This window comes from Cnephaeus nilssonii (genome assembly GCF_951640355.1).
Source record: "Cnephaeus nilssonii genome assembly, chromosome: 13".
NCBI classification, from domain to species: domain Eukaryota; kingdom Metazoa; phylum Chordata; class Mammalia; order Chiroptera; family Vespertilionidae; genus Cnephaeus; species Cnephaeus nilssonii.
In genome coordinates, this window is record NC_137084.1 from 29950355 (window position 1) to 29973118 (window position 22764).

Here is a 22764-nt window from a genome sequence, read left to right on the forward strand (position 1 = left end):
AAGTGAATATGCTGTTTCCCTAAGGGAAGAAAGCACAAGATAAAATTTCAATACTAGAAAAAGTGCTTGTTTTGTGAAAAAAATCTTAAGTCCTATATTATAATGGATTGTTATATATATTTTACTAAACCTGAAGGCCACTCTTACATTTGTACAAGTTGGGTATCATTAGAATAGAGCAATGCGAGATTCATAAAGGAGGATAAATTTCTTTACTTTTTCTACCCTTCCTTTTTCTACCCTTGAGAGGCTGAAGTATGCTATAGGTCTCCAATGTTGTCTTATATTTTTCAAATCAGATGAAAATATTTTCAAAATGTAAAATACACAGTTTGTTATCTTTTGTTGTATAAAACAATGGAACATTAAAAGGCTTTAAAATACCAGGTCTTTTTGGACATTCCAAAGTGTGTTTGCACTCTTCTTAAAAAGGGCCTCCTCCTCAGAAGTCAAGTTAATTTTCACAATATCTGAGATACCACTTTGCCCCAAGATACAAGGGACACTGAGAAAGATTTCTTCTTTTATTCCATATAAGCCCTAAAAGGCAAAATTAGATTATTGTTCAGTTAACCTGATATGGAAAAGCAGCTGTGCTAGAGAGCTTCTTAAGAATAAGAGTATACTGGAGAGACTATGGAGCACAAGAATCACTCAGAAGGTGGTTAAGTGATCATTGACAATACCAAGAGCATCCTAATATCCTATGACCATGTGGAACTTGTGTTCAGTAACATGAATATCGTGCCAGAGGTCTCAAAGGGACCAAGAAAGGCACTGTTTACTTCACCCCTTCCCGGGTTATCCTTCTGTCTAAGGGGAAGGATGCCATGCAGTCCTTCATAATGTCATTTCATCTGATAAAGTACTGTAAAATCAAGTAGCCTATGTTTGAGATACACCAAGAGAACAGTGAATTCAGAAGCAGAAAGTGGCTGAGAAGGCTCTGTTTTGTATAAATTGACCTTTACACCATGGTGTGCCACTGAGTTTGGACAAAAGATGCCACAGATGGCATCTCAAGTCTCCAGAAGTGAGCCTCCAATGGAACCTATGGGTATGGGAACTCTCTCGTGCCTAGCAGGGCCCCCACCAGTTGCCAATGGAATATACTCCTGCCTTCCAGGATACCTCTATCCACTGCCCCAAGCTGAGTTCTATCCTGAACCTCGCATGATGTACAGGGCCCATGGCATAGGTGCAGTCATGGCCACTGCCCTCTCTTGGACCTATTGAAACATTGGTCTACAGCCCTAATGTTCCCTCCACTCCAGCAGCTGAATCTAAGGCCATAGAAGCAGCTGCCAGAAAGTCTATTAAAACCTGCACAAATTGCCTGGCTGGTGTGGCTCAGTGGTTGAGCACCGACCTATGAACCAGGAGGTCATGGTTTGATTCCTGGTCAGGGCACATGCCTGGGTTGCGGGCTTTATCCCAGTAGGGGGCATGCAGGAGGCAACTGATCAATGATTCTCCCTCATCATTGATGTTTCTATCTCTCTCCCTCTCCTTTCCTCTCTGAAATCAATAAGAATATATTTAAAAAACAAAAAAGCCCTGCACAACTCACACAATGCTTGCATGCTCATAAACTAGCCTCTGCCTCTCCCTACTATCCCTGAAAGATAAGAAGACCCAGTAGACCCCTCAGACCTCCATCACTCATTACTCTTTCCTACCCCATCCTTGGGGTTGAGTCTAGGGTTGGAGGAGGTGATGGAAAGTCTTGTTCTTCCCCCAGGTCTGATTATAAAGAGTTATCATGAACTGGCATTCAGAGAATGGCAAAGCCCCTTGATTCTAGAGTGGTGCCTCCCCGTTTCCCACAATAGCTCAAAGCCCACAGGCCCTACTTAACCAAGCTTCCCTCTCACCATTTCTGGGGCTCTCCTCAGGAGCTCAGGGTATACACCTTGTTCCTGTCTTGCTATAGTCACCCACAGAGGGATTCTCTGGCCACCTCCTCCACTGAAGTCCAGCTCCCTCATTTTGGTAGCCACTTTATATTCAACCTCATGAGCTCCATCAGACCAACCACACATTTTCCTCTGAGGGCCCTTGCCAGGCTGTACTCACATTCACTCCTCTCTGGTCTGTGCCTAGCTATGGAAGTCCACTGCCCCACCAGACTATCAGCCCACATTCCATTCCCAGCCAGGCTCCAGCTCCAGTTACACTCACGTTCCCTTACTTTCCCTGTACTTGGTCATTCTGTTGTCACCTCTCTGTAACTTTTGAAGTTTTTACATGAGCTTCCAGATGTTGGGTGGCATCAGAAAGAAGGTCACTATGGCTGGGAAAGAAAGCCCTCTGCTTCCCTGTCAGTGTTCCGGGAATTTGTGAATTTGTTTCCCTCTACTTCCTCTTTATCTCTCTCTCTCTCTCTCTCTCTCTCTCTCTCTCTCTCTCTCTCTCTCTCTCTCTCCCTCCCTCCCTCCCTCCCTCCCTCCCTCTTTTCTCTAGAAGGGGCTTCTCTGACTAGAACTGTAGAATGCATGCCCATCCCATCATGCTGGTTGGGCTGAAAACAAGGGCCTAGACCCCTGGGGCCTGGCCTGGCCCTGTGTACTGACCACGACCCAGCCTACCCTCTTCCTTTTGGTGGCCTGACATTGCTTGCTTTTCCCTTCACCGAGCACTTCCCATTACTCCCTTTGCTCTCTGAATTTCAACAGATGGACTATTTTTTCAGATCCTCAAGGGTTCTCTGCTTATATCTACCTCCAGATCCTCTTGCACATGTGTTCCCTCTGCTTGGATAATTAATCCAGCCTTCCAAATTAACTCCTCCTCATTACTTGGATTAGGTCATTTTATTTCTTTGGGAAGACTTCCCTAACCACCACCCATGCCCCTTCCCAGAGTAGTTAAATTCTCTTCTTGTGTACCCTTAGCACTTTCTAGTTTTTCATCATAGCACTTAGTATAATTTATTATTAGATATGTTCTTTTGTAATTGTTTTATTAAACTCATTTTTCATTAACTTCTATGAGGGCAGGGTCTCTGTCTTTTTTGTTCACCATTATATCCTCAACACCTTGTATATGCCTGGCACATAGTAAAGACTCAACAAACATTAATGATAATAAAGATCAATTTAAGCCTACCTTAACCATAGTCGAAACTGGATGCACTCTCCTAAGATTTTTCAAAATTGATTCTACCAGATTTGTCACAGATAGGCCAATAGCCCAAGAGGTGTACCCCTTCAGCTTAATAATCTCATAGGCACTACAGTTGTAGAAAGTAAGAAAATCAAATGAATGAGAAGTCAACATAGAGAAAAGAATATATTTCAAGCATCCATTCTGAAGCAACTTACAAATCAATGCCACTCCATTAAATTTTCTAGAAATCAGTTATAAATAAGTAATACAAGTTTCTATACTACTCTCATAGACTTCATTATCACTTTAATAATTCACCCTCCTTTTATCATAAAGGCAGAATATTGAAGCATATATGCCATTCAAGATGAAAATTAGTTTTCAACTTTTTAAAAAATATATATTTTATTCATTTTTTACAGAGAGGAAGGGAGAGAGATAGTTAGAAACATCGATGAGAGAGAAACATCAATCAGCTGCCTCCTGCACACCTCCTACTGGGGATGTGCCCGCAACCAAGGTACATGCCCTTGACTGGAATCAAACCTGGGACCCTTCAGTTCACAGGCCAATGCTCTATCCACTGAGCCAAACCAGTTAGGGCAGTTTTTAACTTTTTGTATTATTGCTTCTTTTTAACTTTTTTTATTGAATTTATTGGGGTGACACTGATTTAAAAAAACTACATAGGTTTTAGGTATACAATTCTACAATATAGCATATCTATATGTTATATTGTGTATTTTATATTATTGCTTAAATATCCAAACATAGAACCTGTTCACCTTGAAAGTTAGCATATACATCTTGCTAGCCACTTAAAATTGTTACTGGGGTGCAATGTATACAATTTAAGCCACGTGCACATATTTTTCCTAAGAATATATCATTAAACCAGTTCATGATACATTTTCTTTATTTTTATTTATTTCAGATAAGAAGGGAGAGGGAGAGAGGGAGAGAGAGAGAGAGAGAGAGAGAGAGAGAGAGAGAGAGAGAGAGAGAGAGAAATACCAATGATGAGACAGAATCATTTATCAGCTGCCTCCTGCATGCCCCATACTGGGAATCAAGCCTGCAACCTGGGCATATGCCCTGACAGGGAATCAAACTGTGACATCCTGGTTCATAGGTTGACGCTCAACCCCTGAGCCATGCTGGCTGGCCCATGATACGTTTTCAAAAGAAAATAACACAGTCCTAAACACTATGTAACTTCTCATCTCAAACTTGTAAAATACACAATACTTTTATTTTGTTGTTAAACCTCACCGGAGGATATTTTTTTCCATTGAGAGAGAGTGGAAGGAATGGAGGGATTGGGAAAGAGAAAAACATCGATGTGAGAGAAACACATCAATTGGTTGCCTCCCATGTGCCCTGATCATGGCTGGAGATAATCAAACCCAAAATCTAGGTATGTGCCCTTGACCAGGAATCAAACCCATGACCCTTCAGTTCACAGGCCGATGCTCTAGCCACTGAACACACCAGCCAGGATAGAACATAATTCATTTTTATAGAAACTTTAGAACTGTATCAATCCACCAAGTTATTAATAGTGATTATTTTTTAGTGACAGGCTTACAGGTGCTATTATTTTCTTTTTTAAAAAAATGTATTTCATTAAATTCAGAGAGGAAAGGAGAGGGAGAAAGAGATAGAAACATCAATGATGAGAGAGAATCATTGATTGACTGCCTTCTGCAGGCCCACACTAGGGACCGAGCCTACAACCCGGGTATGTGCCCTGACTAGGAATAGAATTGTGACCTCCTGGTTCATAGGTCAATGTTCAACCACTGAGCCATGCCGGCTGGGCTGCTATTATTTTCTTTATGCTTTCCTGAGTATTCTTTTTTTAATATATTTTATTGATTTTTTTTACAGAGAGGAGGGGAGAGGAATAGAGAGTTAGAAACATCGATGAGAGAGAAACATCGATGAGCTGCCTCCTGCACAATCCGCACTGGGGATGTGCCCGCAACCAAGGTACATGCCCTTGACCGGAATCGAACCTGGGACCCTTCAGTCTGCAGGCCGACGCTCTATCCACTGAGCCAAACCGGCTAGGGCCCTGAGTATTCTTGTTGTCTACAATATATATGTATTACTAGAGGCCCGGTGCATGAAATTCGTACATGGGGTGTGTGTCTGTGTGTGTCCCTCAGCCCAGCCTGCACCCTCTCCAATCTGGGACCCCTCGAGGGATGTCTGACTGCCCGTTTAGGCCCGATCCCTCTCACAATCCAGGACTGCTGGCTCCCAACCGCTCACCTGCCTGCCTGCCTGATTGCCCCTAACCGCTTCTGCCTGCCAGCCTGATCATCCCCTAACCACTCCCCTGCCAGCCTGATCCACCCCCAACTGCCCTCCCCTGCAGGCCTGGTCCTCCCCCAACTTCCCTCCCCTGCAGGCTTGGTCCCCCCCCCACTGCCCTCCCCTGCTGGCCATCTTGTGGTGGCCATCTTGTGTTCACATGGGGTGGCCATCTTTGACCACATGGGGGTGGCCATCTTGTGTGCTGGAGTGATGGTCAATTTGCATATTACCTCTTTATTTTATAGGATATTTTTGTACTGCCACCAACAGTGGTCTCAGGTTTGGATTGACTCAAAAGACAGGAGGTTTTAACATAGCACTGAGTTTACTTAGCTTTGAGAAAGGGATCCAGGATAGGAAACATAGAATGTAGAGCATTGTTATTCCTATCAGGTTATCTAACAACCACCTACACATAATTTCAAGGCACCAGGACTGCACATAACATACTTGGTTGCAAAATATAAGACTGATGTGTAAATGGACCACCTCAGCACATAACAGTTGGACTGTACTCATCGTAGTGTGCTAGGATTTGACTGTCAATCTAGAACCAGGGGTACTATTAGAATTCATGCAGATTAGTTTCAAATTAGAATTAGCTTTCAGACCAAGACTCTATGGGGTAAATAAAAGGAAAGGGAGGAAGATTATGCCTAGAAAGTAATTAATTGATGGTATACAAATTGAAAGCTCTGCCTAGATAACTCGGGACAAATCTTATCAGTCGAATCTGGATGACAGATCTATCCTTTCAGGAATTAACAAAATCGCTTGAGAGCCCTAGACGGCTTGGTTCAGTGGTTAGAGCATCAGCCCTCAGGATAAAGGGTCACGGATTCGATTCCCAGTCAAGGGCATGTACCTCAGTTGCAGGCTTAATCCCCAGTCCTGGTCAGGGTGCATGCAGGAGGCAATCAATCCATGTCTCTCTCTCACATCAAGGTTTCTCTGTCTCTTGCCCCTCTCTTCCATTCACTCTAAAAATCAATGGAAAAATATCCTCCAGGTAGGATTAACAACAAAAAATGGCTTGAGAAAGAGGATTGAGAAAAAATGGCTAAAAAATAATCCTTTATTTGCTATTAATCATCCAAATGAAAATAAAACTGTTGGTATAAAAGGAAAGCTAAAGGGAACAAAGAGAACAAGCAGTTCTAAGGCTGGTATTTTAAGACAAAAACTGATCCATGTTCTAAATTACATGATCTATTGGGAACCTGGAAGTTCGTCTTATTAAATCCTGATGTCACTCCTCTGCAATTATTGGTTAGGTACTGGAAAATCAAAGACTATAAAAGAGTTGAGTCATTTTTTATATAAATACTAGCAGTACTCTAAAGATTTTTTTTTATAATTATAGATCCTCTGCTAAATGACTACAGGACAAATAATTCCATTTTGGCCACTGCATTGTTGAGAGGACTAACTGGAATGAGTACTGATCTATAACATGTTATAGTATTTGGTATTCAAAACACATAGGACTCTAGTGGGAAATGTGATCATAATCATTGTTCAATCAGTATGCCGCAAGAATCTTTTTTAAATACCCTAATTATTTTGTCAGGGATGCTGACCACTTTTCCCTTAGATTGTCAAATTAAAAAAAAAAAATGACAACAGCCAACACAACCATAGCTGTCCAGTGTGAATGACTCAAAATTATACCTATTTTTTGCCAGATCAGCAAAAAATATTTTTTTCATTTTTGGTGTACCACAGAATGGTAGTAATTAGTTTATGTGTGCCATGAGATGAAAAGGAACTAACATTCCCTGTGATCTGATTATTAGGGGTTGGGCAGACAAAAGACTAACACTGTAACATCCCTGTAAGCAATAGATGGACTGGTCCCTGACACTTGGAAACCAGTATTAGCTAAAACATGTTCCTTAGTTGGCTGTATTATGATTGTGCCTCCAGATCAGTAGATTCCTGCATTTACTGAGAAATGGCATCTAAGGGTCCTGGTAACTGAAAACATATGGTCTATAGGTAAGGGACATTTTTGTTGAGAAGGATTGAAAATGATACTAATATTAACACGTTTTGTTAAATAATTTATTAACAAAGGGTTTGTAGATTCCTTTAAGGAAATTTAAGAAAATAAAATATAACAATAATAATGATCAAAGTGAAAAGATATTTTGGGAAATTGACCGAGAACTTCCAATTGATGCAATCTCTATGGAAACAGTTTGGCCAGAAGAAATAAATAAATAAATTTGCTTTAGAGATACTGAACACACAATTGAATGTGTCTACCAATACCTTTAATAAAATACAAGTGATCCTATATAATAAAAGGGTAATATGCAAATTGACCAAACGGCGGAAAGACCAGTCGCTATGACGCGCACTGTCCATCGGGGGTCAGATGTTCAACACAGGAGCTGCCCCCTGGTAGTCAGTGCGCTCCCACGAGGGGCGGGGGGGGGGTTTGAGGGGGGAAGGGTACTGCTCAGCCAGAAGCGTGGCTCGCTGCAGGCTCACGCCTGGCGAGTGCAGCTGTGGTGGCGGGAGCCGACTCCGCAGCTGGTGGACATCCCCCAAGGGGTCCTGGGCAGCGAGAGGGCAGGGGCCGGGCTGAGGGACCCCCCACCAGTGTACGAATGTCATGCACCAGGCCTCTAGTAGTAAATAAAAGGGGAAAGTAAGGTAGTTCAATTAGTAAAGAATTACCAAAACACCTTGAGAGATTCTAATTACCTTTCGATCTTAATAGATCCTGATGGTTATAAGTATACTAGCCTTTCATTTTCTATGTATAAAATATTAAAGACATGTTAGTCAAACAAACTCTGAGGAATATGTGATACAAAGATAATCACCCAAGTCATGGAGAGATATCACGAGTAAAAGGTTAACAGCAAGTATGGACCTTTCAGAAAAGGCAGGAGTATCTGGGAAGAGGATCTTGAGTTTGCTTTTGCAAAAAGACACAACTTTTTAGGTTTAAACAAATTAATTAAGCACTGGAGGATTCTGGGATAATGGCAAAATAGGAAGCACTAAGATTCTATCTCTCTACCTAGGCAATAATTACACTGCCAGAATCTGTCTCATAACTCTTTTGGAACTCTGAAGTTTTTTGAACACTTGAAACTTCAGGGGAAGGTTTGTACAGTAAATTGTGGTTAATTTCAACCAATTTAAGCTCTTAGTTAACTGGACAGGGCTTCATTTAAGTTATATCTTAAGTACACTCTATGATATTCTCACAATTACAAAACCACCTAACAATGCATTTCTCAGTATGTATTCTCATCGTTAAGCAGTGCATGACTGTAACCGAAATGAAAAACTCACTAGAGATTCAAAGGCAGATTTGAGCAGACAGAAGAATGAATCAGCTAAGTGAAATAAGCCAGTCACAAAAAGACAAATACTGTATGATTCCACTATATAAAAGACTTAAATTTTTTTTTAAGTCAAGAATGTTGGTTGACAGAGCCTGGGGAGAGAGGAAGGAATAGACTTGTCTTAGTTTACAAGATGAAAGAGATATGAAATGGATGGTGGTGATGGTTACACAATAATATGAATGATTTTAATACCACTGAATAAATTTAAAATGGTTAAAGATGGTAAATTTTATATTATGTGTAATCCATCACAATCAAAATTTGAAAAAAATAAATTAGTTAAAATGTTGGATATTAAACATAACAGAGCTAGGTTATCAGCATTGTATATTATGTAACCCTTGATTTGTGCATTGCACCAGGACTAGAAGACTGAGAGCAAACATACAGATCCTGAGGGTTATGTGGCAATAACTGTATTAAAAACTACTGAATGTCAACTGTAATTTAAAAAAAAGTGTTGGTGCCTGTATAACTGGACTGACACCTGCTCTTGCAAGAATGTATAAAAGTCTCATTTTCACCATTAACAAAAAAGTGTTGGAAAACAAAGATAGCATCTTTCCTATAGTGGGGTAATCTGCCCTTTTCCCTTGCAACTGAGTGTGCCCAACATAGTGATGTGGCCTGGAAGCTACACCTAAGCACCTGTAATACCTCCTTAAAAATGCTAATACTCTATACTGTTTTTTTGTCCAGTGTGCTTTCACCAAGCTTAATGAACTTAATGCTAGGTTAAAGCTTATTATGCTTTGCTAACTTGACAGTCTGAACTTCAAAACACTATTTATAGCCATGTACTTTATTTCCTTTTTTAAATTGTGGTAAAATTGTCCATTTTAACCATTTTGAGTATACAGTTAAATGGTATTAAGTACATAAACACTGTTGTATAACTATTACTACCATCATATCCAGAACTTTGTCATCTTCCCAATTGAAACTCTGCATTAAAGTGATCATGTGATTTTATGATCAGAAAATAATTTATTTTTGTAAACTAAAAGGCATTTAAAAAAATAAACACTTGCCCATAATCACTTTTGCTATATTGTGTACCTTTTTAGTCTCTTCCCTAATTATTATACATTTCTGTAGAGTTGGCATCCTAAATATACATTACACTTGAGCTTTTATAAATTTAATATTCCAGTTTAGAATATCCAGAAGTGATTTTTAGGTTGTATAACTTTTACTAATATGTGACTTGGCTAAAGCATAAAGGAGAATCAGGTGTGCTGTTAAAGCTAATTTACACAGAGTCAGACACTTCATTTATAAATACACCCAGTTAATTTCTGATCATCTGCGTCAGCTTCGTGTTGTTTTTTTCATCAAGTCATTTGATGAACACAAATTCTAAGTGCTATTCTAAGCATTTTACATGTACTAACTCATTTACTCTTCATAACAGCCCTCTAAAGCGAGCTCTATTATTATCCCCATTTAAAAAACTTGGATTGGCCCAGAAAGAAACTCACTACACACTGATTCATTTGCCTGTCACCATAACCATTATTGCTTGTCTCATTTTCGGTTCTTATAAGTGTATTTCTAATAGCACATGATCTCACTCATCTAGGGGAAATAATGAACAACATAGACTGATGAACAAGAACAGACCCAGAAACAAGGAGGCATGGATCAGACTGTCGGGCCTCGGGGGGAGGGTAGGGAAGGGTGGGGGTAAAGGGGGAGATCAACCAAAGGACTTGTGTGCAGGCATATGAGCCTAACCGGCGGTAAAGGACAACGGGGGGGGGGGGGGGGGGCATGTGTGGGGAGGGGTGTGGGATGGGAATGGGGGGACGAGGACAAATATGTGATACCTTAATCAATAAAGAAATTTTAAAAAAATAAGAAAAATAAAAAATAAAAAACTTGGAAACTGAGCTTCTGAAATTTTAAGTAACTTCTCAATATCACATTACTTAATAAATGGTGAAGTCAGGTTTCAAACATAGGAAAGCTGGTTCCAAAGTGCTCATAATTACTTGCTAAAGTACCCTGAAACACATATGAGTTCTTGTGAAGCACATTTGCTTTGTGAAAATGCCCCCAAATAAAGCTATGAGTAATATAAGTCTGAATTCAAGGATTTTCATAAGATTAGAATCATTTGCCACACAAAACTCAAAGATCAACTATATTTTTTTCTGTGACATTTGTTCTTACTACTGATTATTAATGCTTTAAGAAACTTAGTGAGTACTTTACCTCTCAACAACTTGTCTATGGATATTTTTCCATTGGTCCTTGTCTGAATCAGTTCCTAAGTTAGGGTTAAGAGTCTTCAGAGCAACACCAGCAACATTCACCCCACTCCATAAGGGCACTAAAAAGAAATGTATCTCAGAATGAACTCTTCTTCCTAGTACTGCTTCGGTTGTTTTAGTAATTTTTTATAAACTTAGATTACTACCTTATACCATATAATAAAAATAAGTTTCAAATGGCCAAAAAGGGAAATGTAAAAAATAAAATTATGTGTTAGAAAAAATATGTAGTAGAATTTATTTATAACTATGTGACATAGGAGGCATTTTAAAGCAAGGCACAAGTACAGAATCCACAAAGAAAAGAATGGTTAAAAAGATAAAATATTACAAGCAAAACGGGAAAAGAGCAACAAATTAACACCACACTTCTCAACAGTAACAAAGAGCTGAGGGGGCACTATTGTCAATCTAGAATCTCATATCCAATAAGTAATGAGGTGAAGCTGACCTGGCCAACTAGCACAGTTAGAGCATCATCCTGATACACCAAGGTTGTAGGTTCGATCCCCAGTCAGGGCAAATACAAGAATCAACGGAAGAATGCATAAATAAGTGGTACAACAAATTTCTCAATCTCAATATGTCTCTCTCTCTCTCTCTCTCTCTCTCTCTCTCTCTCTCTCTCTCTCAAGTCAATATATAAAAAATGTTCCAGTGGTTGAGCATCGACCTATGCATCAAGAGGTTGCTGGTTCGATTTCCAGTCAAGGCACACTCCCCAGTTGCAGGCTTGATCCCCAGTAGGAGGCATGCAGGAGGCAGCTAATTGATGTTTCTATCTCTATCTGCCTCCCTCTTCCTGTCTCTCTAAAAATCAATTTAAAAGTAAATAAAAATATTTTTTGAAGAAATACACTACTTTGTTTTCAAATAAAATAATGTAATATTAAAAGTGAGAAATAAAAACGTAACTAGGAAAATTTACTTTTAATGACTTCCAGGAGGAAGAGCTGAATTAGTATAATAACAAGCCAATAGGTCAAATTAAGAATTTATCTAAGTCAAATCAAAAGTATTTGTTATCATACCGCATCCTCTCACAATCTGGGATCCCTTGGGGGATGTCGGAGAGCCGGTTTCGGCCCGATCCCCGCAGGCCTGGCTGAGGGACCCCACCAGTGCATGACTGGGGCTGGTGAGGGACCGTGGGAGGGCTCCAGGGCATGTCCACCTGTCTCGCCCCAGTCCCAATCAGCCGGACCCCAGCAGCAAGCTAACTTACCGGTTGGAGTGTTACCCCCTGGTGGTCAGTGTGCATCATAGCAACTGGTTGAACAGTCGAACCAACAGTTGGACACTTAGCATATTAGGCTTTTATTATATAGGATGACATTTGTAGTAAAAAAAACAACAGACAAATACAAGAAGGACTCATTAAATGCTTTGAATAAACAAATGAATAACTGAATCAATGGTCCCTATTCTTAATGGGTTTACTGCCACTGTGGAAAGAAGATTCAAACATATAATACAATTAGAGAACACTGTAAGAAGTATAAAGTTCTAACTGTGCTGCAGAGCTTAAATGTTTTAAGTTCAGAAAAGAAAAAGGTTGGTATGGCCTAAGTAACAGTTTAAATCACAAATTATGTAAATTTATTTAAATGAAAAGTCTGGAATAAACAAAGCTATATAGTCAAAAAGTAAATTAGTGGTTGCATGGGGCTGGGGTGGGAGTGAGTTCAGAAGTAAAAGTTTCTTTCTGGGGTAATGAAAATGTTCTATAATTAGGCTGTGGTAATGACTGCACAACTTGGTGAATATACTAAAAACCAGTGAATTATACACTTTAAATGGGTGAATTTTATGGTATATGAATTGTACCTTCGTAATGTTTAAAAAAATAACAATAAATGAAAGTGCTCCAGCTAAGAGAAACATTCACTGACTTTTAAAATAGTTATATGCTCTATGCACAATTTAATTAGTAACTAAATCAACGATGCAAAAGACTGAAAATAAAAAAATCAAAAAAGATAGTGTACACCAGGGAAATACCAATAAAACAAAAGTTACACAGCTATATTAATATCACAAAAAATAGACTTTAAATAAGCATCATTATAGATAAGTGTGATTACATAATGAAAATGGGTTTATACTTACCACTAGAATCACCATGTTCTCCAATAATCCAACCGTGGCAGCTAGTGGAATGGACACCCAACTTGTCTCCAATCAGGTAACGGAAACGGGCAGAGTCTAGATTACAACCACTTCCAATTATACGAGTGGCAGGTAAGCCACTTAGCTTCCAGACCACATATGTCAAAATATCCACTAGGAAGAAAAATTTCTTGTTACAAAAAGATTTATAATAACTTCCTTTTACAATTTGCTTTTCTGAATAGACAGATCAATTGTCTTAGTCAAATATAAATTTATTACAAAATTTGAAGAAAAGCAATTCAACAAGAAAATATTGATAATCTCTCTGTAGGTTTTAAGAGGTTAAATTATTCACTATCAGAATTTTTTAAATTCTTTTAAGATAATATATGTGCCTATCTGTATATTTTATAGTCGGTTAATTCTACCTCCAGGCTGCCTAGATTTTTCCTCTCTATCACCATAGCCTCATCTAAGCTACCAACATTTCCTACCTAGACAAAAGTCACATGCATACCCAGGGCAGTGTGCCAGTGCGTGCATGCTCAGGAAAAATATGAGAAGATCCTAAGCTTAAGCTCTGTATGACCTTGAGGATCTGCACAAGCAGGAAGTGAAGGGCACAGTTGTAAAACTGGCTGAGTGTTGAAGGCATGCTCCAACATGCACACAGAGGCCTACATCAAAGACTGGGAGATACGTTTTGGTTCCACATTTTTTTAAAGTTCCATTCAATCATTAGCTGATTACTAAACAAACAGATAAAAGATGTCTGTGGCCATGCACAACAAAGAATACAGACTTGCAGAATGAGTTCACAAAAGTTATGAAATAAACAAAAGACAACTGCAACAAGCATCAACAACAACAAAAATCCCTAGGAGAGAAGAATTGGATTTATAGTTTTCATACTATAATTTTTTTAATGTTCAGTTTTTAACAAAAATTATGAGGCATGAAACAAAATAAAGAAGTTTGCACCAAAGGAAAAAAAGCATCAATAGAAACTTAGAAAGCCTTAACATTGAACTAACTTATCTTCAAGTCTACTGACTCCTCCTTCTGCCTTTTCAATCTGATGTTAAACCCTTCTATTGAATTTTCATTTAACTTTCAATTCAGAATTTCTATTTAGTTTCTTTTTTAAAAAATTTCTGTTTATTACTATTCAATATGTGGTGAGACATATTTACTTCTTTCGGCTTGGTTTGCTTTAACTCTTTAAACATACTTTTAATAGTTGATTTAAAGTATTTGTCTGAGCCCTAGCTGGTTTGGCTCAGTGGATAGAGCATCGGCCTGTGGACTAAAGGGTCCCAGATTCAATTCCGGTCAAGGGTGCATGCCCAAGTTGCAGGCTCTCTCCCCAGTATGGGGCATGCAGGAGGCAGCCAATCAATGACTCTCTCTCATTATTGATGTTTCTATCTCTTCCTCTCCTTTCCTCTCTGAAATCAATAAAAATATATTTAAATAAATAAATAAAGTATTTGATAAATCTCTGTTCAGTGACTCTGGCCAGAACTTCCAGCATGATGTTAAATGGAAGTGGTGAAATGACATCTTTGTCTTACCTGATCTTATTGCAGGGAGAAACCTTTCAGTCTTTCTCCATTGAGTATGATGATAGCTATGTTTTTCATAAATATCTTTTTTCAGAATAATTTCCCTCTACGCATAGTTTACTGAGAGATTCATTTATAAAATCATGATTGGGCATTGAATTTTGTTGAATGCTTTTTCTGTATCTATTAACCTTTTATCATTATGTAATATTCTTTTTTGTCTCTAATTTTTGCATTACCCAAAAATAACCACACCTTTATAGTAAATTAAGATTTGACAAAGAAGGCAAAAACATACAATGGGATAAAGACAGTCTATTCAATAAATGCTGTTAGAAAAATTGGACAGATATGTGCAGTAAAATGAAACTAGACAACCTTCTTACACCATCCATAAGAATAAATTCAAAGTGGATTAAAATTTATATGTTAGACTCTAAACCATAAAAATCCTTGAAGAAAACATAGGCAGTATAATCTCAGACATTTCTCGCAATATTTTCTCTGATATATTCCTCAGGCAAGGGAAACAAAAGAAAAATAAACAAATGGGTCTACACCAAACTAAAAAAGTTTTTGCACAGCAAAGGAAACCCCCAACAAAATGAAAAGACAAAGCACTGAATGTGAGAACATATTTGCTAATACATCTGATAAGGGCTTAATATATAAACTTTTTAAAAAATTATAAAACTCAACACCAAAAAAATAAACAATCCAATGTAAAAATGAGCAAAGAATCTGAAGAGACATTTCTCCAAAGAGGACACACAGATGGCCAACAGACATATGAAAAGATGCTCAGCATCACTAATCATCAGAGAAATGCAAATTAAAAGCACAATGAGATATCACCTCACGCCTGTCAGAATGGCTATCATTTCTTTTTATCATTGAGTTATAAGCATTGTTTATATATTCTAGATACAAGTCCTTAATCACATATATGATTTGAAAATATTCTATCCATTCTATGGGTCATCTTTTCATTTTCTTGCAGGCAGATGCTCTTATCCACTGAGACAAACAAGCTAGGGCTAAATATATTTTTATTGATATCAGAGAAGAAGAGAGAGGGAAAGATAGAACATCAATGATGAGAGAAAATCACTGATTGGCTGCCTCCTGCACGCCCCCTACTGGGGATCAAGCCCGCAATCCCAGCATGTGCCCTTGACCAGAATCAAACCCAAAACCCTTCAGTCCTCAGGTCAATGCTCTGTCCACTGAGCCAAACCAGCTAGGGCTATGATATTTATTTTAGATAAAGGTGCTATGACCATTTATTGGGAAAAGAGTAATCTCTTCTACAAATCTATACTAATAAAAGAGTAATATGCAAATTGGTCACGACGCCCTCATAGTAACAACTGAACAGCAGGCTGCGTGGGGCGATAAGGCTGGCAGTGGGGTTAGCGAGGGATGACCAAACAACTGACCAGCAGGCTGCATGGGGCGACCAGGCCAGCAGGGGGGCAGTGAGGGGCAACCAGGCCAGCAGGGGGGCAGTGAGGGGCAACCAGGCTTTCGGGGGCAGCAGTGAGGGGCGACCAAGCCGGCGGGGGGGTGCAGTTGGGGGCAACCAGGCCGGCGGGGGGGGGTAGTTGGGGGCGACCAGGCTGGCAGGGGGGGCACTAAGGGGAGATCAGGCAAGCAGGCAGGCAGGTAAGCTGTTAGGAGCCAGCAGTACCGGATTGTGAGAGGGATGTCTGGCTGCAGGTTTCAGCCCAATCCAAGGAGTCCCGGATTAGAGAGGGTCCAGGCTGGGCTAAGGGGACCCCCACCCCATGCACAGATTTTGTGCACCAGGCCTCTAGTGTTGAAATAAATGGATAGCCACATACAAAAGAATGAAGCTTGACCCTTATCTCACAGCATGTGCAAGGTAATTCAAAATGAATCAAAGACCTAATTATAAGAACTAGAAACATAGGGGTAAATCTTTATAACCTGAGATTGGGCAATGATTTTTTTAGGTATGACACTAAAATCACAAAAAACAAAAGGAAAAGTACATAAATTAGATTTTATTAAAATTAAACATTTTTGTGGATCATAGTAGACTATCAAGAGAGTGAAAAGACAACCTATAGAGTATATTTGTAAAGCAAAAGAACTCTCATTTCTCAGCAACCAAAAGACAACCCAATTTAAAAATTAGCCAAGAGCCCTACCCGGTTTGGCTCAGTGGGAGGAAATGAACCTGTATATCTGTATGTAGCTTTGGAGGGGGAAGTGAACCCCTAGTTTTGCCCTAGTTTTTTTAAACAATAAGAAATTTATCAAAGGATAGCTGGGTTTGGGAACAGTGGTAAGCAGCATGCATTTCCAGAGCCAAGATATATACTTAGGTCCCTGAAAAGAACCTTGCATGCTAGGAATACTGACATCAGCTTAAGACCTTGCTATTTCTACATAGGCTGGCTCAACGGCTCAATTTAGCTTATCCAACTCTCTGATAAGCTACCAAAAAAAAGGGAGGACCCTAGCCAATTTGGCTCAGTAGATAGAGCGTCTGCCTGTGGACTGAAGGGTCCCAGGTTTGATTCCAGTCAAGGGCACATGCCCGGGTTACGGGCTCGACCCCCATTAAGGGGCTAGCAGGAGGCAGCTGATCAATGATTCTCTCTCATCATTGACGTTTCTATCTCTCTTTCCCTCTCCCTTCCTCTCTGAAATCAATAAAAATATATTTTTTTTAAAAAGGGAGGAAATGAACCTCCAGGGTGATGTACATTTGTCTGTCATTACTACTTACATTCACCATTTTACTAGAAGTGCTAACCAGTGAAATGAGGCAAGAAAGTAAAAAGGTCTTCGAATTGGAAAGGAAGAATTAAAACTAATAAAATTGTATTTGCAGATGACATGATAATGCATAGAGAATATCCCCAAAATTTAAAGAGAATTACTAGGAAAAGTGAATTTAGTAATTTTTCATGATACAAGGTCAATACATAAAAATCAGCAGTATTACTATATGCTCACAATAAACAATTAAAAATGAAATGTAAAAAACAACTCGTTTATAGCATCAAAAATATAAAACATTTAGGGACATTCTGTGAGGATATGAAGAAAAGGGAACCCTTGTGCACTGTTGATGAGAATGTAAACTGGGACAGCCACTATGGAAAAGAGTATGAAGGTTCCTCAAAAAATTAAAAAATAGAACTACCATATAATCTAGCAATCATACTTCTTGGTATATATCCAAAAGAAATGAAATCAGTATCTCAAAGATATCTGCACCCCCATGGTCACTGCAGCATTATTCACAATAGCCAAGATATGAAAGCAACCTAGGTGTCTATCTATAAATGAATGAATGAAGAATATGTGGCATATTATCCGACATGGCTCAGTGGTTGAGCATCGATCTATGAACCAGGAGGACATGGTTCGATTCCCAGTCAGGGTACATGCCCAGGTTGCGGGCTCGATCCCCAGTGTGGGGTGTGCAGGAGGCAGCCAATCAATTCTCATCATTGATGTTTCTCTCTCTCTCTTTCCCTCTCCTTTCCTCTTTGAAATCAATAAAAAATATATATATATATTTTAAAAATGTATATATATATATTTTTAAAATGTATATACATGTACAATGGAATATTTGGCTACAAGAAGGAAATCCTCCTATTTGTAACAACAGGGATGGACCTTGAAGGCATCATGCTACGTAAAATAAGTCTGACAGAGAAAGACAAATACTGTATGATATCACTTATACGTGGAATCTAAAAAAAAACTAAACTCATAGAAACAGAGAGTACAATGGTGGTTGTCAGGGGTTTGGGAAGGGGGATAAAGAGATGTCAGTCAAAGGATAAACTTAAACTTCCAGATGAATAAGTTCTGGGGATCTAATATACAGCACTGGTGACTATAGTTAACAATATATATTTGAAAGTTGCTAAAACAGAGAATCTTAAATGTTCTCACCATGATAAAAGAAGTGGTAATTATAGTCAGCCTTCCATACCTACAGGTTTCACATCTGCAGATTCAACCAAGTACAGACCAAAAATATTTGAAAAAACATTCCAGCCCTAATCGGTTTGGCTCAGTGGATAGAGCGTCGGCCTGCGGACTCAAGGGTCCCAGGTTCGATTCTGGTCAAGGGCATGTACCTTGGTTGCAGGCACATCCCCAGGAGGGGGTGTGCAGGAGGCAGCTGATCGATGTTTCTCTCTCATCGATGTTTCAAACTCTCTATCCCTCTCCCTTCCTCTCCGTAAAAAGTCAATAAAATATATATATTTTTAAAAATTCCAGAAAGTTCCAAAAAGCAAAACTTGAATTTGTCACGCACTGAGTTCTATGCTGACTACACACAAATAAAGCAATATGTAGGCATACCATGCTGTAGTCTATATGCAAATATAGGTTATATGCAACTACAAGTCACTCCATTTTATAAAGGGGACTTGACCATCCAAGAATTTTGGTATCCACAGTGGAACCAAATGCCCTAAGAATACCAAGGGATGACTGTATGTGATGGAGTTGTTAACTAACCCTACTGTGGTAATCATTTTCCAATATGTAAATGTATCAAATCATCATCACACTACACACCTTAAACTTGCATGTTAAGTGGCAATTATATTTCAAAAAAGCTGGAAAAAATCATTGTATTATATACTTTGAATGGGTAGTTTATTGTTCATAAATTTTACCTCAATAAAGTTGTTTAAAAAAAGGGAGAAAAAAATATTTTAGAATAGAAGTAATCCTGTTATTTGCAGATTTTTAATATTTCCTACAACTTTTGTGATACTATGTTAGTACAGTTTTGGTATTATTATATTTAAAATCTTTTTTCTTGAAATATTAATTTTTATTGCATGTAATATTATATTTAAAATCATTTTTCTTGAAATATTAATGTTTATTGCATGTAACATTATTATATTTAAGGGGCAGATGCTCAATGCAGGAACTGGTGGTTAGTGCGCTCCCACAGCGGGAGCACTGCTCAGCCAGAAGCCAGGCTCACAGCTGGTGAGTGCAGCTGTGGCGGTGGGAGCCTCTTTTGCCTCTGCAGCAGCACTACCGAGTGGCGAGTAGCGGTGGTGGCGGCAGGTGCAGCAGGGCCAGGATGAGTGGCAGCAGAGCTGTGCCCAGCCCAGCTGGGGTCCTCCCCAACCACCTGCTGCTTTGGCACTGCTACATCCCTCGGGGGGATGTCGGACTGCTGGTTTCAGCCTGATCCCTGCAGGCCTGGCCGAAACCGATAGTCCGACATCCCCTGGAGGGGTCCCGGATTGCAAGAGGGCACAGGCTAAGGGACCCCACCCGTGCACGAGTCTGTGCACCAGGCCTCTAGTAATAATAATAATAATAATAATAATAATAATAATAATAATAAACTCTTAAGATAAAGGACCCAGTACATGCTCTCTCTCCAGAGCCTGCCCATGCCTTCATTCTTCAGGCTTGTATCTTTGTTTTCTTTCTGTTAGGGTTCCCACAAGACTTGCAACTAGGGGAGTATTGGGCTCATCCTGGGCTAACCCCCTTCAAGCCCCTTCTTTTGCCTCTGTAACTTGATTCCTGAGTTCACACAGCCCAGCTGGCTCACTTCTTCTGCCTCTGTGACTTCCTTTCTAAAGGGCCAAGGCAGCTCTCTGAGCATTCTGCTCCAGTCTTCTCTAAGTGTACTTTTACTTTGCATGCTAAATAAACTTCCCCTTGCGCTAGGAAAAAAAAAAAAAAGGAATGGTCTAGAAAGACCATACTTATGCAGTTAAAGAGAAAAGACTCACCTGGATTTGAGACAATAAGTATCTTACAGTCGGGACTATACTTGACCAGGAGAGGAATAACTGATTTCATGATGTCCACATTACGTTGAACCAGGGAAAGACGACTTTCTCCTTCCTGTTGCCGTACACCTGCTGTGACAATAATTAATTTGGAGTTTGCAGATACACGACAATCTAAAAGGGAAACAAAAGACAATATTTGGATCATGACTGCCATAATCATTGTGCCTTAATTCTTTAAAAGATTATTGTATGATCTTGGTATTAAAGCATTTATATACCTTCATGTCTGGCATTTGGAAGTGAACAGACTTTCCATGTAGTAATATTATTTTGAATAACCTGAACGAAGTCTTGTCACTATGACTTAAAAGTTTCAAACAGCTTTAAAAAAAAATAGATCATACTATCCTTTTAAGCCGACATTCTCATTTGTTATTAAGGCCTGAGGCAATGCAAATAAACTCTCTGGCTTCTTAGAAACACTATATATATCAGAAGCTTAAAACTCTGAAAATGTATGTATCTGTTTCAGGATTCTAAGAGTAGGAATGTATTTATTTCTAATTAGAAGGGACAGGATTTGAGATCACAAGCACGTTCTTGATCCACAAAAGAAAATAAACTACCTTCTAAATCTAATGATCAGTTGTAAAATTGTTTCACCTATTAAATCCCTAATGACAATATGATATGATGCTCACTATCCCATAATGGACTTTTTTTTTAAGTATTATATACCTGGAAGTTATTTATCATATGGATGTCAAAAAATTTAATTAGATAAAATCTGCTCTATTTTAAAAATTATTTAATGCTCTTTTAAAAAGGAGCCGAAACCGGTTTGGCTCAGTGGATAGAGCATCGGCCTTCGGACTGAAGGGTCCCAGGTTCGATTCCGGTCAAGGGCATGTACCTTGGTTGCGGGCACATCCCCAGTGGGGGATGTGCAGGAAGCAACTGATTGATGTTTCTAGCTCTCTATCCCTCTCCCTTCCTCTCTGTAAAAAATCAATAAAATATATTTTTTTTAAAAAAGGAAATTTGTTCAATTTTAAAGATTTGATTACATCTTTATTTACAGTCATTCTTATCTTTCTAATGCAAATTATAAACCATAAACATTTTGTTTTTCCTCCCCCAGTAAAAATTTTAATTAGAAATACAACTTAGAAATATGGCATTTCTTAGGCTGGTATTTGTTACATTAATCTAAAATGTTTCTCCCTTCTATCAAGTAAAAAATCTATAAAAAATTCTCTCTCTACACACAGTCTACTCATTCTTGCTCAAAGACCTTGCTTGACATTGACCTTCCATAAACTTACCTAACCAGAGAAATCCAAAGTAATCTGTCTGTCTCTCTTCCCACCATCCCCTCTCTTCCTCCCTTCTCCCCACCTCAACTTTTTGAGGATACACAGACATAAAAGCCTTGCAACTTCTTCAGTCATCTCTCCACAATTCAAATTGATTATTTGAAATACTGTGCCTAACAAAGTCAAAGTGTATAACAAAGTAAAATATCAAGTCTTCATAATCTGCCTCCAAGTTATTTTACTAACTTCGTGTATTATTTTTGTCAGATTTTCCAGATGCCCTGATTTTGTTAATGCTATCATCTCCATACTTATTACTTATTTTCCTTTTTAAATATAACTCAATCCTCTAAGAGACAGCAAATCATAATGGTCTGGAGCAAAGACTCTTGAGATCCAACCGCCTATATTTTGACTTTGCCACTTCTTAGCTGTGTGACTCTGGACAAGTTTTTGCCTGTTTCTCTGACCCTCAGTTCCTCACCTGCAAGACTGAGCGATTAATAGTTTTTCCTTTAGATGATTCAGTGAGTCTATATACAGAAAATACTCAGAACAGAACCTCATACATATTAAATGTTCAATAAATGTTAGCAATTATTATTATATTTTTAATCAAGTACTTCTTTAAATACCAACTCCTCTGCGAGGCATTCCCTAATGATATCATTCATAAATACTACTCTCTTACTTCACTGAATTTTTATAGCACTTACTGCCTATAATTCTAAAATAGTCCTTATATATAGTGCCTTAGGTTTTCTTCCCATGGTATGTTGTATTTAAACCCTAACGTGATTCGTAAGATCATAATAACAAGTTCTGATCTCATATTTCTCCCTTTCTTCCATAAAGATCTTAGCACCTTCTATGTTCCAGGCACTTGATGTCTGTGTTAACTATTGTACGTATCAGAAAATTTAAAA

At 38.8% G+C, this 22764-nt stretch overlaps 1 protein-coding gene across 1 annotated transcript in view; it reads right to left on the reverse strand.

The window, feature by feature from the left end:
- Positions 1-375: 375 nt before the first annotated feature.
- The window catches only part of LOC307109793 (L-lactate dehydrogenase C chain), a gene marked incomplete at both ends in the record, with an annotated part of 30746 nt that continues 8357 nt past the window's right edge, over positions 376-22764 (reverse strand). Inside the window, 5 exons of the mRNA XM_079788700.1 lie at positions 376-540; positions 3109-3232; positions 11016-11133; positions 13184-13357; positions 20520-20693. Coding sequence (XP_079644826.1) covers positions 376-540; positions 3109-3232; positions 11016-11133; positions 13184-13357; positions 20520-20693 — 755 coding nt within the window. The remainder of the gene's footprint in view (positions 541-3108; positions 3233-11015; positions 11134-13183; positions 13358-20519; positions 20694-22764) is intronic.